The following is a 17,438-nucleotide window of genomic DNA, read 5'->3' as shown; positions in this document are numbered from 1 at the left end:
ATGCAACCAACATTTGGTCCAACCAAATGTTTCCAATTCCCAGTTTTTCTAAATCCCACTCGTGCAACATAATGTGAAGAATGAGTTTATCTTCTGTCCCTCTCTCACCTGCAAACTTCAATGTCCCGGGGTTTGGGGACATCTACTGGCCGGAAGCAGAACTGCAACAGTTCGGAACAAATTGCTCAAACCGCACAATGTGCAGTGTGAGCGTGTTTGTGATTGGTGGCAGGTATTAAATCTGATTGGTTTCTTCAGATATCCAATCAGAGAGTGAATGGAAAAGGTGACGTTGTATCACTCCGAATGACCCAATCACAATCAATGCCTTCCTCCATCCCTCATCAGCACAGGGCTGTGGGGCTGCAGATTTAATCCGAGTTCGGAGCGGATTTGGGTCATTCCTGGGTCTGAAATTGAGTTTGAAAATGCCTGAGGACAAGAAAGCAGCTCCCAAGAAGGGCGCCAAGAAAACCTTGAGTAAAGCACCAGCCAAGGGCGGCAAGAAGCGGAGAAAGTCGAGGAAGGAGAGTTACTCCATCTACGTCTACAAAGTGATGAAGCAGGTTCACCCCGACACCGGCATCTCCTCCAAGGCCATGAGCATCATGAACTCCTTTGTGAACGATATTTTCGAGCGCATCGCGGGTGAGGCTTCCCGCCTGGCCCATTACAACAAGCGGGCGACCATCAGCTCCCGGGAGATCCAGACCGCCGTGCGCCTGCTGCTGCCCGGGGAACTGGCCAAACACGCCGTATCGGAAGGGACGAAGGCGGTGACCAAGTACACCAGCTCCAAGTAAAACTCCACAATGCACTGAAAAAAATGAACACAAAGGCTCTTTTAAGAGCCACCCACAGTCTCTCTGAAGACGCTGTACCGACCCCTCTGTGTGGAATCATTTTACTGTAAAATGTTTGATACCAACTGTTTTTCTATAACTCTTGTGCTTTTCTAATTTCACTTGAAATCTAGTAGATTCTCGTCATCACTGCCGGTAAAAATCTGTGTGTTGCTTTTTTATTTAGTCCCAATAACCACAAACGTGTCACTGATCCTCTCGTTCTCGTTCATATTCCGACCCTTCCCCCGCTACTGCCCATTAAGAGCCGTTTTAAGTGGGTGGATTAGACTTCAGTCATTTCTTTCTCCTTTTCACGTTTGTTTGTTCATTATTCGGGAATATCACTTTCAGAACCGCAATCCTTTGTAAAGCAACAGCCTTGAAAGGGACTTCACACCGAGTACAGAATAGTCTAAAGGATCTGTTACTGTTCGACTTCTTACACCAGGAGTCCCGGCTCCGGTTTCGATCGCGATGCAGCTCCTGCGAACAGGGATCAATCCACAATCTGTCGTTTGATCCTTTCACAAAGATTGAGCTGGAATCTGTCTCGTTACAAAATGGGTCTTTATTCCCGCCCGATTGAAAATGAACGGTTAATGAAGCCGGATTTTAACCGGAATGTATAAGGTTCTGGAAGTTGTGACGGGAAATGTGGAACAACAGAGTAAAAGGAGAGAGATATTTAAATTTTTGTCTTTCGCGACATTATTTACTAAATCCGCTTCTTGTGTTACAGATATATTGGCGGGCTTTTCAAATTTCAAAAAAACGGATCAGTTCGGTATTTTCCGTCCTTTTCTCATTCGGCTATTGATTGGTGAATAAAACAGCTCTCTGAATGGGCTGTTCGTTGAACCAATGAGATTGAGAACAGATGGACCAATCACAAGTGCCCCCACTGCACTCCTCCAGAAGGTACAAGAAGGGCGAGTGCGGGAGGATTTCTTCATTCTTTGTGAAAGTGTTTGTGAGATTGTGGAAATGTCTGGAAGAGGAAAAACCGGCGGTAAAGCTCGGGCCAAGGCCAAGTCTCGCTCATCCCGGGCCGGACTGCAGTTCCCTGTGGGCCGTGTTCATAGGCTCCTGCGAAAGGGGAACTACGCTGAACGTGTGGGTGCCGGAGCCCCGGTCTATTTGGCTGCTGTGCTCGAGTATCTGACGGCTGAAATCCTCGAGCTGGCCGGCAACGCGGCCCGCGACAATAAGAAGACCCGCATCATCCCCAGACACCTGCAGCTGGCCATCCGCAACGACGAGGAGCTCAACAAGCTGCTGGGACGGGTGACCATCGCTCAGGGCGGGGTGCTGCCTAATATCCAGGCCGTGCTGCTGCCGAAGAAAACCAGCAGTGTGAGCACCAAGAGCAAGTAAAGCGGCCAAGATTTAACCTGATAACCCAAAGGCTCTTTTCAGAGCCACCCACGGTATCTATGAAAGGGCTGGTCACTGTTTGTGGGATCAGGAATTAACTTCAAAAGGACTTGATTCCGATTCGAGAAACGAACAATAACTTGTTATGCACAAATCATCCATATCGGTCTGTTGCAGTAATCGCTTCCGGACCGCAGATGTCGCCAACCTCCAATCGATTATAATTTGCAGTTTGTCTGGTGAATGAGACAAAATACCAGAACCGTTAGAATTGCCAACTCGGGCGGGTGGGATACAGAAATACCAGGGAAGCTTAATATTATTTACCGTCCCATCCTCGGACAACACTGGCTCAGTCTGTGTTATTTTACCCAGATTTGTACAACGGATGCTGACTGATGTGCTGTTATTGTATCAGCGATTACTGAATTAAGAATGTGAGTGAAATTTGTGTTTGGATGTGTGTGACGTATTTATTCTGTCCCTGTCCGTCTGATATCTGCTCCCTCCCCTTTATACGTTTCCCATTTAAGCAAATTTCTCACGACCCTGCCATTTCAACCCAGGAGATCACAGCTCTTTCCATCGCCGATTTGGTGGCTCTGAAAAGAGCCTTTGTTGAACTTGGTGCTGAAGCCGGGTCGGGTTTAGGCGCGCTCCCCGCGGATGCGGCGGGCCAGCTGGATGTCTTTGGGCATGATGGTGACTCGCTTGGCGTGGATGGCGCACAGGTTGGTGTCCTCAAACAGCCCCACCAGGTAAGCCTCGCTGGCCTCCTGCAGGGCCATGACGGCCGAGCTCTGGAAGCGCAGGTCTGTCTTGAAATCTTGAGCGATCTCTCGCACCAGGCGCTGGAAGGGCAGTTTGCGGATCAGCAGCTCGGTGGATTTCTGGTAGCGGCGGATCTCCCTCAGAGCCACAGTGCCGGGTCTGTAGCGATGAGGCTTCTTCACTCCGCCCGTGGCTGGAGCGCTCTTCCTGGCCGCTTTGGTCGCCAACTGTTTGCGAGGAGCTTTCCCGCCGGTCGATTTGCGCGCTGTCTGCTTGGTCCTGGCCATTTTCTGAACAGATCACAACACAACCCGAGACACACAGACTGTGAATACGGAGTGCGCTCTGGGGCCGCCTTTTGAAGCGTCTCAGGGTATCCGCCCCTGGCCTGTGATTGGCTGAGGTTTCACCCCCAGACAAGGAGGGACTGCCCCGGGACTGTGATTGGCAGGTTTGATCCGAGATCTGTCAGTCAGACCAAAACGGCGGGAGGTATTGGATCCCAATTGGCTGAGCTGAAATTAATCTTCAATTTCAAAAAGCCCGCCAATTTCAGAGCATCAAATAAGTTTCAAGAAAATTTCATTTCCCTCCAGCAATTTAAGAATCTCTCTCTTCATAATCTCCATTATTTCCTTCTCCTCAGCTCAAATCTCAGGCTGTTTCACATTCCGGTTCATTCTCTGATCTGTCTCTAAACGGGCGGGAATAAATTCCCGGTCATTGCTTTACGTAACGGGACAAAGTCCAGCTTCAATTTCAAAAATCCCGCCAGTTCCAGCCCGGTGAAGCGCTCCTCAAACAGAAACTTCACATCGAACTGATAATTGAATGAGGGCAGGAAATAAAGACCGAGCAGAGAGGACAGAGGGAGTGAGGAGGGATTTTAATTTGAGCGGAGAATGTAATGTCTGGGGAAAGACTCTGTATCACCGCCTGTACATTTATACCGTGAAACCGGGAATTCCGCTCCTTCTCTCGGGATGGCCGAGAACCCGGGCCGTTGTTTCTGATCTCCCTGTACCGAGTGTTGGGGAATCTCCCCATAATAATTAAATATCGGAAACTGATTCCCCATCCCGAGATCTTTCCTCTCCCCGTTCCCAGGTCAGTGCTCTCTCTGTGAGGCGGTGGGTGGCTCTTAGAAGAGCCTTTGTTTTGTGTCCGGTTTGAAAGGGTCGAGTTGTTCAGCCGCCGAATCCATAGAGAGTGCGGCCCTGCCGTTTCAGAGCGTACACCACATCCATGGCAGTGACCGTCTTGCGCTTGGCGTGTTCAGTGTAGGTGACCGCGTCCCTGATCACATTCTCCAGGAAAACCTTCAGCACCCCGCGGGTTTCCTCGTAGATCAGACCCGAGATCCGCTTGACACCGCCACGGCGAGCCAGGCGGCGGATGGCTGGTTTGGTGATCCCCTGGATGTTATCACGAAGCACTTTCCGGTGCCGCTTGGCTCCGCCTTTACCCAGTCCTTTGCCTCCTTTACCTCTGCCAGACATGATTATTCTTCACTCAAATCGCTGCTGAATGAACAGCAAACTGATGTTGGTTCGGTTTTTATGCAGCCTGCCCTGACCTGACTGAAACACACACAGGGTGAGAGAGGGAGGGGAGGAGATAGAGATAAATATTAAACAGGGAGGGGAGGAGACAGAGTGTGATATTAAACAGGGAGGGGAGGAGACAGTCAGAGTGACGGACAGAGCGGAGAGCGGCCTCTGATCTTCCAGCTCCACCTCCAGCTTTCTCCACCCGCCAATTTCAAACCGTTTATCGATAATAGAACCGAAACACAGCGCTCCGCACAAACCCTTGCAGACTCGGGCTTCATAGAATCCCGGAGCTTTTCAATAAGCCCCGTTACAATCAATAGTCAGCAATATTCCTCCCAAAATACAGTCCCTTCTATAACAAGTCAACCCGCCTCCTTCCATTTCAGTCCCAGACCCGATTCTATCTCCCCGCACATTCCCTCCCAGACGGGTTCAGCAGTTTATAAACACTTTATTCCAGCTGATTTGAAGAATCTCATGTGTTGGGGTTTGAATTGTGATAGCGGCCGATCTCCGCCAGTTTTACCCTGTCACGGACTGTCGCCCTGAATCTGTGAGAAAAAATGAACTGGGACTGGAGCCGAACACACGCCAGTTCCAGTGAGGCCCGGCCCGGACATCCCATTCTCTCTATTTTATTACAGACATTGGGGGTCGGGCGGGGATAGCGAATGTCAGCGAGTCACCAGGACCCTGGGTTTATTTGAAATGATTTCTATCTGAAATCTGAGCCCGGCCCCGGGACAGGAATCATCTGATTCCGGGATCAGCTCTCTTCTGAGAGACGTGGGTGGCTCTGAGAAGAGCCGTTGGGTTCAGATGGTCACAAGTTGCACTTGATTTTTTACTTTTTGCCCGCTGCTTTCTTAGGCTTTGCTGACTTCGGCTTGGGCTTGGCCCTCGCCCTCGGTTTTTCCACCTTCTTCGCCTTCGCCTTCACTGACTTGGGGGTCTTGGGCTTCTTAGCCACCGCTTTCTTCTTAATTGGTGATTTCGCCGCCTTTTTCGTGGTCGATTTCTTGACCGCTGGTTTCTTGGCCGTTAATTTCTTGACGGCTGCTTTTTTGGCCGCTGGTTTCTTTCCGGGAGATTTCTTGGTCACTTGTTTCTTCACCTTCATTCCCACTTTTGCCTGGGTTTCCTTCTTAGCGACTCTGAAGGAGCCCGAGGCGCCCGTGCCCTTGATCTGCACCAGGGAGCCTTTTTCCACATTTCTCTTGATACTTAATTTGATCTGGGACCGGTGCTTCTCCACATCCAGGCCTTTGGCAGCCAGAACCTTCTTTATCGCGGCCAGGGATATCCCCTTGCGATCCTTGCAATCCGCCACAATCTTGAGGATCTGTTCGCCCAACGGGGGACCGGTGGGTCGGGGAACCGCCTTCTTCTTCTTCGGAGCCTTGAGTGGAGCGTCGGCGGCAGGAGGAGCCGTTTCGGCGGCTGCTGTGTCTGTCATGTCCGGGACTCTGTCGAAAATCTCTCTGACAGTCAGAGCTGGGTCAGAAATGAAACGAGAGACGGCGGCACAGAGCAACTTAAAGGCACAGAGCGGACGGGGCGGAGACATCCTGCTGTCAGCTCCCGGCCCCTCCAGCCTCTCTGTGTTTCTCTCTCCTCTTAAACTCCCCGATTCCAATTCAAATCGGGCACTCCAGAGTCCCAGACGAGCCCCTTCCTTTCTCTAACACCGGTATGTTTGCTGTCGAAAAACTTTCACTGGAATTAAAAGCACCAGTTTCGATTTAAACCCGTTTCATTGCTGCACTGATCGCGCTCTCTCACCCGATCGCTGACATGATCTCCGTTTTTCACCTGAAATCTTGAATTGATCTGAAACTTTACCTTAAATTTCGACTTCGGAGCTCGGCAGGGGAGGAGGGCGATCCTTTGACAGGGATTTTTTAAAATTTTACTCAAAAGGGACTCGGAAATCTGGCGATGAGTCCGGCCACACAAACACAGTGACATTAATCTAACCCATCCGCCCCTTTAACACACTCTCTCTGACACAATGTTCACATCTTCACATTCACAGGACAAACTGTTCGCCAGATTGACAATTCCCGTGACAGGCTTTCCTCACCGCTCGGCCTGTGCTGCAGATTCTCGGAGGTGAGTTGTCGTTTCCCAGCTCAGTAACTGTTAAACACTCTGAGGCCAGCGCTCCTCACAGTGTCTGGTCCCCAGATTCAGGGGCAGCAGCCAATCACAGCTGTGGATGTGATTATCCATATCTGGTTTTACATGATTATATTATTCACACTCAGCAATATGTTTGGTTGAGACGATAATACAAATTCTCCTCTCTGGGCTCCTCCAGTCTCTCTGTCTTTCTCTCCCTCCTCCTAAACTGACTGACAGACAACAGTAACTGGTGTCCTATCCGTCCCATTCTCAACACCCAGAGACGGCCAGTTGCTGAATAAATTCAACATTCATAGGCAGTCCAGTGTCAGGCCGTTACAGGCTGTTTCTCCCCACCTTTCCTTATTGGACTGGAGACTGATAAATGCACCGTCAGACCGGCTCATACATAATAGAAGGGACAGTGACCGTCTCACCAACAGCACCGGAGGTCTGTTCACAGACACAGAATTAGTCTTTACCTTCCAACAGGGTGTTCATATTACGCTCAATAACACTATCCCGCTTTCATGTACAGCGCTGGAGGGAGAGAAATACAGACGGACAGATAAAGAGACAGACAGAGACAGGCACACAGACAAAGTATCATTCTCACACTTCCTCTCAGTGTGTCCGTTTCACACTCAGCAAACAGTATCCCACCTTCGTGTACCGCGCTAGAGAGATACAGACAGGCAGAGTATCAGCCATACGCTTCCCATCAGTCTCTCTGTATCACGCTCAGCAGCAGTATTCCACCTTCATATGTTGTACATAAGAGAGAGAGAAACTGACCTGCAATGTCCCGTTTTCACCCAGTAACAAATTGGAAAATTCTCCATTCCAATTGCCATTCCAAGCTGGAGTGACGGAAGATGCAGTCTCATCTCTCACTGATATTATTTCAGAGACAGATACATTATTAATCCCACTCTCAGGGACAGTGTCACGCATTTAACCCTCTCTTGCATGTTGTACCCTCTGCAATTTTGCAGCTCAGGGCCCTTCTGTATTTCTCTCAGTGACCGAGAGCTTCACTCCGATTGAAATAAACTGGGACTGTAGCCGTCAAATATTAATCCTACACGGTCCCAGCAAATACACCGACACCCACTTTCCTCCCATGTTTCTCCAGGATTGGTTCGAGGAATCCGGCCTCCAGTTACGGAGTCACAAGTTTCTTTATCAGTAAACGGACCAAGAATGAATAGAACCAATTGGCTCATTTCACAGCCGCCCACTTTATCTCTGAAAGACTCTTTTCCATCAAAAGATACCGAGAGAAACAGCAGGGATGGAAACATCTAGTTTAATAGTAAGAGATTGTAAAATCAGTCTGGATTCCAGCGTTAGGCACTGGTGGAATCCCATTTGTTTTCCATTCTGGTGCCTGTTCCTGCACTGCCTGTGGACCCCATTCCCTCTGACCTTTCCCCCAGACCCACTTCCTTTGCTCAGACTCTGAAAAATTCCAATTGGGGAAAGTTTCCATCGATTTTTGTATTGAGAATTAAACCAGATTTCTGCGCATGCGCGACTCAGCCCCGCCCCCAGCGCTGGTTGTTGGTGAGCGGAAGAGCGCATGCGTGCTCCCCTCCCCCAGCTCGGCCTGTGGGCGCCATTCACTCAGTGAGCGGAAGAATTTGGTTTAAAACAGCCGGGAATGGAGAGATCACGGCCCCCGGGGGAAGGGAGCAAAGAGCAGCCTCGTTACAGCAGCTCATCGCTTCGGGACCGTGTCCGCAGATGGGCTCAGAGATCGGCATTGAGTCCGGGGGAAGGTCAGGGGGAGTCCGGGGGCTGTTTGTAAGAGGCGGAGTGGATCAGGAACTGGTCCCGGAACATGGAGTGAGCGGGGGAAGGGAGAGGTCATTCTCGGGCTGTGTGTGTACAGGGTGTGTCCAGGGGAAGGGAGACAGAATGGGAAGAACCTACTATTTAAAATCATTGCTGCTTTCTCTCCCCAAATCAGTAGTGAATGTTCCTGGTTTAGTTCCAGTCTCACCCTGTTTATTGTTATTGGACAGTGAAGAGTGGAAACAGAGCCGGACAGTAAGGATGTGGGGAGTTACACAAAGAGCATCTATTGCAGGCACCAGGTGAGAAGTGTGAAGGGCACATTTTAAACAGCGGCTGTTTGATTTCGGTTGAACGGTTAGTCCCATGGGAGAGGGGATTAGAAACCTGACGTGTGCAAAGGTCCCCGCCCCATCGGGTTGTCCCATTCATGGATCAGTGCGGGGGTTGGGTTGTGTCTGGATGTCACTAAATCGTTGTAAAATTGCCCAACACACCTGGTGTGCAGAAGCTGAGTGCTGCAGTACTGCAGTGGAGTCAGACCCTGACACTGTTTGTATCACTGGTTCTCATTTGTGGATATTCAAAATAATCATTGATATGGATATTAATTCGAACACTTTTGTATTTTCTACCTCACTGGTTCTTGAGTTACAAGAGATAAATTTCTTCCTGCAGGGAAATCCTTGATGGACCCAGAATCAGTGTTATGTTTCCTCCACTCGAGGCACAAGGAACAGTGCAGCCAACTCCTTCTCCCACACAGTAAGTACATTATCACACACAGCGCACAGAGACACAGACAGGTCATCAGTTCCACAGTCTCAGACAGCAGAAGTCGTCAGTCCCACACTGATCCCAAGATCCAGCGACACATTTTCAATCCAACAGTCAAACAGAGCAGGTGAGGCAGACACTGTTCCATTTCCCCCGAGCTGAGTCCCGCTGACAGGTGGATACAAAAATCCCAGTCCAAGATCACACTATCAGATGGAAAGGCACTGTGTCAATCTCACAATAGGGCAACATTAGCTACGAATTAAATACCAGATCGAAATCACACATGGTCCCCGATTTAAAGGTGCAGAATGAATCCCAATAATGTACCCTGAGATTCCAATTGATTACTCGCCCAGAACTCTCACACACATGTGAGTTTATACACTATGCGAATGGATATTGCATGTATCATGTGATACAAATTGCATACGAGTCCAAAACTCATGTACAGTATCAGATTAAAAATGCTGTGAGAGTGTAATCTGAGAAACAAATTAGATATCAGTTTATAATGGACTCATATTGTGAGATGTAACGATACAGTATCAATTCTATTAGTACAGACTGAGCTATACATTATACGCCATTTGAAAAGTGTCACCATATCAATTTGAAAGATACATTATCTTTCACAATAGTACTCACAGAGATACAGATTTAATAGTAGTTCAAAAAGCACACAAATTATCTGATTAAAACCTACAGTGTCAAATCCTAAAGTGTATCCACATTTACCAATTAAATAATGAGAAATATGATCGAAACATGAAGATATTAAAGCTAAAATTTTTTATGCCGTAATGCAATCTGAGAGAATAATTACATACAGATACAGAATGAATCTCACACTCAGATATAGTACCAGAGACTGACAGATGCAGAAGGAATCCCAAACTCACATACAATAATAGAGACTGACAGACACAGAGCGAATCCTACACTCACATATGGTACCAGAGATGACAGATATCGAATGAATCCCACACTGGCATACAGTACCAAGGGCTGATAGATATCTAGTTAATTACTCACTCTCATAAAGTACTAGAGACTGACAGAAAGATAATGACTCCCACATTCACACAGTACCAGAGCCTGAGAGATACAGAATGAATCACACACTCACACACAGTACCAGCGAATGACAGATAGAGAATGCATCCCACACCAACATGCAGTCTGAGAGGCTGCATATACAGAAAGAATTCAACACCCACATACAACACTGGAGACTGAAAGACACAGAATAAATCCCACACTCACAGTATCAGAGACTGCATATATAGATTAAATCGCAAACTCACACACACTACTGACAAGATACAGAATGAATCCGACACTGACAAACTGTTCCAGATACTGAGAGATACAAAATGAATCACACATTAGTGCAGGCTGAGTAACATTATTTACCAGTCCAAGAAGTATCAGATTGAAAAATACAGTATCAATTCCATTAGTGCAGACTGATCTGCACATTATATACCACTACAAAAACTGATGCAGATTCAGACTGAAATATACAGTATTCCATTCATGCAGACTGAGCTACACATCATATACTAGTTCAAAAATGTCACCATATCAGTTTGGAAGATAAACTAATTCACAATTGTGTTCCCATCGATACAGATTTAATAGTAGTCCAAAAAGTGCCCACATTCTCTGACTATATTCTAAAGCATTTCATTATCAACCAATTAAACACTGGGAAAAATATGCATTCATTGAGGTATTAAAGATAAAGTTTTGAACACCATACTGTAAACGGAGATACAAATTACATACAGATAAGGAATGAATCTCACACTCAGATAGAGGGCCAGAGAGTGACACACAGAATGAAACCAGCACTCACACAATGTAACAGTGACTGACAGATACTGAATGAATCCGACACTCACACACAGTACAAGGGACTGACAGATATAGAATGAATCACACACACCCACAGTACCAGAGCCTGACAGATACAGAATGAATCCCACACGCACAGACAGTACTAGGGACTGACAGATATAGAATGAATCCCACACTCACAGACAGTGCTAGGGACTGACAGATACAGAATGAATCTCACAGTCACACACATTAATGCAGTCTGAGTTACACATTACACATCACTCCAAAAATCTCATAGTGTCAGATTGAAAGATACAGTATCAATTACATTAGTGCAGACTGATCTACATATTATAAAGCACTACAAAAAACTGATAAAGATTCAGACTGAAATATACAGTGTACCTTTCAAGCAGACTGAGCTACACATCATATACAAGTTCAAAAATGTCACCATATCATTTTGGAAGATAAACCAATTCACAATTTTTTTCCCATCGATACAGATTTAATAGAAGTCCAAAAAGTGCCCACATTCTCTGATTATAACCGAAAACATTATATTTTAAAATGTATCATTATCTACCAACACTGGGAAAAATTATTGATACATTGAGGTATTAATGAGAGAGTTTTGAACACCATACTGTAAACAGAGACACAAATTACATACAGATAAAGAATGAATCTCACACTCAGATAGAGGGCCAGAGACTGACATGCAAATTGAAAACAGCACTTAAACAATGTAACAGTGACTGACAGATACAGAATGAATCCGACACTCACACACATTACAAGGGACTGACAGATACAGAATGAATCCCACACTCACACACATTACAAGGGACTGACAGATACAGAATGAATCCTACACTCACACACATTACAAGGGACTGACAGATACAGAATGAATCCCACACTCACACACATTACAAGGGACTGACAGACTTAGAATGAATCACACACTCCCACGGTACCAGAGACAGACAGATACAGAATGAATCCTAAACTCACACACTGTAGCACAGACTGACAGAGACAAAATTTATATCACTCACAAACAGTACCAGAAATTGATAGATGCAGAATGAAAGTCTCCCTCACATATAGCACCTGACACTGATGGAAACAGAATGAAACGCTCATTCACACAAAATACCAGGGACTAACAGATATTGAATGAATCCCATACTCACACACAGTACCAGATACTGACAGATACAGAGTTAATTCCACACTTATACACAGTACCTGAGACTGGCAGATACAGAATTAATCCCACTCTCATATACAGTGCCACAGACTTGCAGATACAGAATGATCCCAAACTCATATGTAGTGCCCGAGACTGAGAGATACAGAATTAACACCATGCTCACACTCAGTACCAGAGACTGGCAGATACAGAATGAATCCCACACTCACACAGTATCAGATATTGACAGATGCAGAGTAAACCCCGCTCTCACACACAGTACTGGAGACTGACTTCTGCTGGACGTTAGCGAGAACTGTAAAAGAACGGAACAAATTCACATTTTATGTCGTGGTTACAGAAATCGGACAATGTGCAACGTGAGGAAAGGTTCTGTCTGTAACTTCTACTCCCGTATTTTTGCTCGTTTTGTTATTGAAAAATGATGACAATTGTTTCATAATGAAGTTTTTGTTTCACTCATTCGATAGTTGTGAATTTGCCCCATTATATTTCACTGTACATTGCGCAGTATTTATCTCTGATTTCTCAGGACACGGTTTGCATTGCTCCTTTACCCCATTTAGACACTTATTTTCCAAGCAGTATGTGGCCTCCTTATTCCCCCTGGCAGAATGCACCACCTCACACCTTTCTATATTGAAATTCAATGGCCATTTACAAGGCCGTTCTGCATGTTTATTTTGTCCCAGTCTTGATCTGTATTGACTATATCTCCGAAACAAATTACAAGAATTTATCACACTATCACAACTAGTGTTTGCTCTAACAAAATGTACTTGCAGCTCGTCTCCATCCCCAGTTTTTCTAAATGCCACTCGTGCAATATAATGTGAAGAATGAGTTCATCTTCTGTCCCTCGCTCATCTGCAAACTTCAATGACACGGGGTTTGGGGACATCTACTGGCCGGAAGCAGAACTGCAACAGTGCAGAACAAATTGCTGAAACCGGACAATGTGCAGTGTGAGCGTGTTTGTGATTGGTGGCAGGTATTAAATCTGATTTTTTAAAACCTGCCCATTAACCTTTAGTGTTTGTTATAGAACAGTAAACAGAGCCGGACAGTAAGGATATGCGGAGTTATACAAAAAGCATCTATTGCAGGCATCAGTTGAGAAGTTTGAAGGACACATTTTAAACAGCGGCTGTTTAGTTTTGGTTGAACGGTTAGTCCCATGGGAGAGGGGATTAGAAATCTGATATGTGCAAAGGTCTCCGCCCCATCGGGTAGTCCCATTCATGGATCAGTGCAGGGGTTGGGTTGTGTCTGGATGTCACTAAATTGTTGTAAAACAGCCCAACACACCTGGTGTGCAGAAGCTGAGTGCTGCAGTGCTGCAGTGGAGTCAGACACTGACAATGTTTGTATCGCTGGTTTTCATTTGTGGATATTACAATGATTATTAACAGAGAGATTCAATTGATCACTTTTGTATTTTCTACCTCACCTGTTCTTGAGTTACAAGAGATAATTTTTCTTCCTGCAGGCAAATCCTTGAAGGGCCCAGAATTAGTGTGATGTTTACTCCACCCGTGGCACAAGGAACAGTGCAGCCAGCTCCTTCTCACAAACAGTATGTATAGAGTCATAGAGTCATAGAGTTATACAGCACGGATAGAGGCCCTTCGGCCCATCGTGTCCGCGCCGGCCATCAAGCCCTGTCTACTCCAATCCCATATTCCAGCATTTGGTCCGTAGCCTTGTATGCTATGGCATTTCAAGTGCTCATCCAAATGCTTCTTGAATGTTGTGAGGGTTCCTGCCTCCACAACCCTTTCAGACAGTGAGTTCCAGACTCCAACCACCCTCTGGGTGAAAAAGTTCTTTCTCAAATCCCCTCTAAACCTCCCGCCTTTTACCTTGAATCTATGTCCCCTTGTTATAGAACCCTCAACGAAGGGAAAAAGCTCCTTAGTATCCATCCTATCTGTGCCCCTCATAATTTTGTACACCTCAATCATGTCCCCCCTCAGCCTCCTCTGCTCCAAGGAAAACAAACCCAATCTTCCCAGTCTCTCTTCATAGCTGAAGCGCTCTAGCCCTGGTAACATCCTGGTGAATCTCCTCTGCACCCTCTCCAAAGCGATCACATCCTTCCTGTAGTGTGGCGACCAGAACTGCACACAATACTCCAGCTGTGGCCTAACCAGTGCTTTATACAGCTCCATCATAACCTCCTTGCTCTTATATTCTATGCCTCGGCTAATAAAGGCAAGTATCCCATATGCCTTCTTTACCACCTTATCTACCTGTTCCGCCGCCTTCAGGGATCTGTGAACTTGCACACCAAGATCCCTCTGACCCTCTGTCTTGCCTAGGGTCCTCCCATTCATTGTGTATTCCCTTGCCTTGTTAGTCCCTCCAAAGTGCATCACCTCGCACTTTTCCAGGTTAAATTCCATTTGCCACTGTTCCGCCCATCTGACCAACCCATCTATATCGTCCTGCAGACTGAGGCTATCCTCCTCGCTATTTACCACCCTACCAATCTTTTTTAATATATTCTGTGAGTATATTATCACTCACAGAGCACAGAGACACAGACAGGTCATCAATCCCACAGTCTCAAACAGCAGAAATAGTCAATCCCAAACTGATCCTAATCCAACAGTCAAACAGAGCAGGAGAGACTGACGGAATTTCTATTTCACAATGACTCAATACCGCTGACTGGCAGATAAATAATTCCCAGTCCAAAATCACACCCAGTATCAGATTGAAAGGCACTGTGTTAATCTCACATTAGATCAGAATTAGCTACAAATTAAATACCAGATAGAACTGACACATGGTACTGATTGATAGGTACAGAATGAATCACAATAGTGTACCCCGAGATTCAAATTAAATACCAGCCCACAACTCACACCACATTATGAGTTTAAAGATGCAGTATTCATGCCAATATTGTACACTGAGATACAAATTAGATACCAGTTCAGATGTTACCCATATTTGACTCACATATATGTCCAAAAACCTCATAGTGTCAGAATGAAATGTACAGTTTCAATCCTATTGTTGCAGATTGAGCTACACATTATATACCAGTCCAAAATTTGCAGAAAGTATCATACTGGAAGACATAGTATCAATCCCATTAGACTGAGGTACACATTAGTTACCTGTCCAAAAATCATATTTATCAAACTGAAAGGCAGAGTATCAATTCCCTTACTGCAGACGGAGGTTCACATTAGATACCTGTCCAGAAATCACGTACAGTACCATACTGAAAGAAATAGTATTGATTTAATTAGTACAGACTGTCCTACACGTTACATACCAGTACAAAAATCTCACATAGTTTCAGAATGGAAGATACAGTATCAATCCCATTAGTGCAGACTGAGGTGTACATTAGATACCAGTCCAAAAGTCACTTTCAGTGTCAAAATGAAAGATACAGTATCAATTCCTTTAGTGCAGACTGAACTACACCTTACAAACCTGTCTAAATATATTACACAGTATCAGACTGAAAGGTACAGTATGAATTCCATTAGTACAGACTGAACCACACATTACATACCAGTCCAAAAATCTCATACAGTGTCAGGCTGAAAGATACAATAATTATTCTATTAGCCCAGACTGAGCTACAAAATAAATACCAGTCCAATAATTTCACAGTAAAAGATTGAAATACACATTATCTTCACGGAGATTAAGATGTAATCATTCAACAAAACTCGCACACATTGTTTGATTAAAACAAAATCCAAAAGTGTATCAATATTTACAAATTAATGCAGCACGAAAGATTTGCATACATTAATGAATTAAACATACAGTTTCAAGTACCATACTCTAACCTGAAATAAGAATACAGAACGAATCCAGACTTGCACTTTGCCCAGAGACTGAGTTGCAGAATGAATCCCACACTGAAATAGAATACCAGAGACTGACAGTCACAGAATGAATCCCACACTCACAGATAGCACCAGAGATTGAGAGATACAAAACGAATCACACACTCACACACAGTACCAGAGACTGACAGATACAGAATGAATCCCACACTCACAGACTGTATTGGAGACTGACGGATACAGAATGAATATCACACTCACATACAGTACCAGAGAATGATAGACATAGAATTAATGCCACACTCACATGCAGTCTGACATCTACTGGCCATAAGTGAGAACTGTAACTGAGTGGAACAAATTCACATTATCTGTCGTTGTTCCAGATTCAGGACAATGTGCAATGTGAGGAAATAGTTTCTCTCTGTAACTTCTACTCCCGTATTTTTTCTAATTTGTCAGTTAAAAATTAGACAATTGATTTCGAATAAAGTTTTTGTTTTCCTCATTCGAAAGTTGCCCCATTATATTTCACTCGACATTGCGCAATATGTCTGTCTGAATTCTCAGGACACGATTTATATTAATTCAAATAAACCGAACTGAAACACAAATAAAAACTGAGTGCAAATCTGCAAGTTTCAACGGCGACAGTCAAAAGTGAAAGGGATAAAATATAGAAAAAAATCAAACCGAAAATGCTGGAAAGGCTCAGCAGGTCCGGCAGCATCTGTGGAGAAGGGAAGCTCGGGTTAACGGTTCAGGTCAATGACCCTTCCATAGATCAGAAAGGTTAATCCGACATAATTTAAATAAGGAACGGGAATCAGCAGAGGGAAAAACTTCAGAAAATCAATTAATTTCACTGAATCCGAGCAATTGTGACCCGTATCCACTGTACAGATCAGGGCAAATAATAATACAAAGGAACAGAGTTAAATTCAACGATATGGGGGAAATAAATGAATTTTAAAAATATTTTTTTAATATAAATTAGACTCGTTTGTGTTTTGAAAACACTATCCCTCTGAACATCATCAAATTCGGTTCCAGTCTTGGTGTTTCTGAATTCAGCGTGCTGGGATTCAAACCTGTTGGAATTAATTGTTTGGAAGGGAGCTATACTCACCATCATAGCACCTTAGTTCACTGGGAGGGAGAAATAGAGCCTTTCTGTGGAATTTCGAACTGAATTGCTCCCTTTGGGTTTCTGGTACTTCAATCATAGACAATAAATAGTTCCCAAACATCAGCCCCTGAACAGACACAACAAGCTGGTGGAATTTCTCATTCATAGATATTAAATAAGAGGATG

General features: G+C 45.1%; 3 protein-coding genes across 3 annotated transcripts in view; 2 read left to right on the top strand and 1 right to left on the bottom strand.

The window, feature by feature from the left end:
* Positions 1-17,438, top strand: part of LOC137317956 (zinc finger protein 271-like) — a 64,504-nt gene that overhangs the window by 20,638 nt on the left and 26,428 nt on the right. The window lies entirely within an intron of this gene.
* Positions 429-803, top strand: LOC137318004 (histone H2B 1/2-like). Its single transcript, XM_067980990.1, has one exon. It carries the CDS (start codon positions 429-431, stop codon positions 801-803), a length of 375 nt encoding a protein of 124 aa, XP_067837091.1.
* Positions 5,409-5,999, bottom strand: LOC137318046 (histone H1-like; the record flags this gene model as incomplete). The annotated part of the gene is made up of 1 exon (XM_067981034.1): positions 5,409-5,999. A coding segment is annotated over exon 1 (591 nt), but the record flags the coding sequence as incomplete, so codon positions are not given.

Source organism: Heptranchias perlo, unplaced genomic scaffold (assembly GCF_035084215.1).
Source record: "Heptranchias perlo isolate sHepPer1 unplaced genomic scaffold, sHepPer1.hap1 HAP1_SCAFFOLD_64, whole genome shotgun sequence".
Taxonomy (NCBI): domain Eukaryota; kingdom Metazoa; phylum Chordata; class Chondrichthyes; order Hexanchiformes; family Hexanchidae; genus Heptranchias; species Heptranchias perlo.
Note: the sequence above shows the minus strand (reverse complement) of the source record. Positions and strands in the feature narration are given on the sequence as shown.

Coding starts and splice junctions, on each gene's coding strand:
- LOC137318004 (XM_067980990.1), top strand. CDS start 429: ATGCCTGAGGACAAGAAAGCAGCTCCCAAGAAGGGCGCCAAGAAAACC.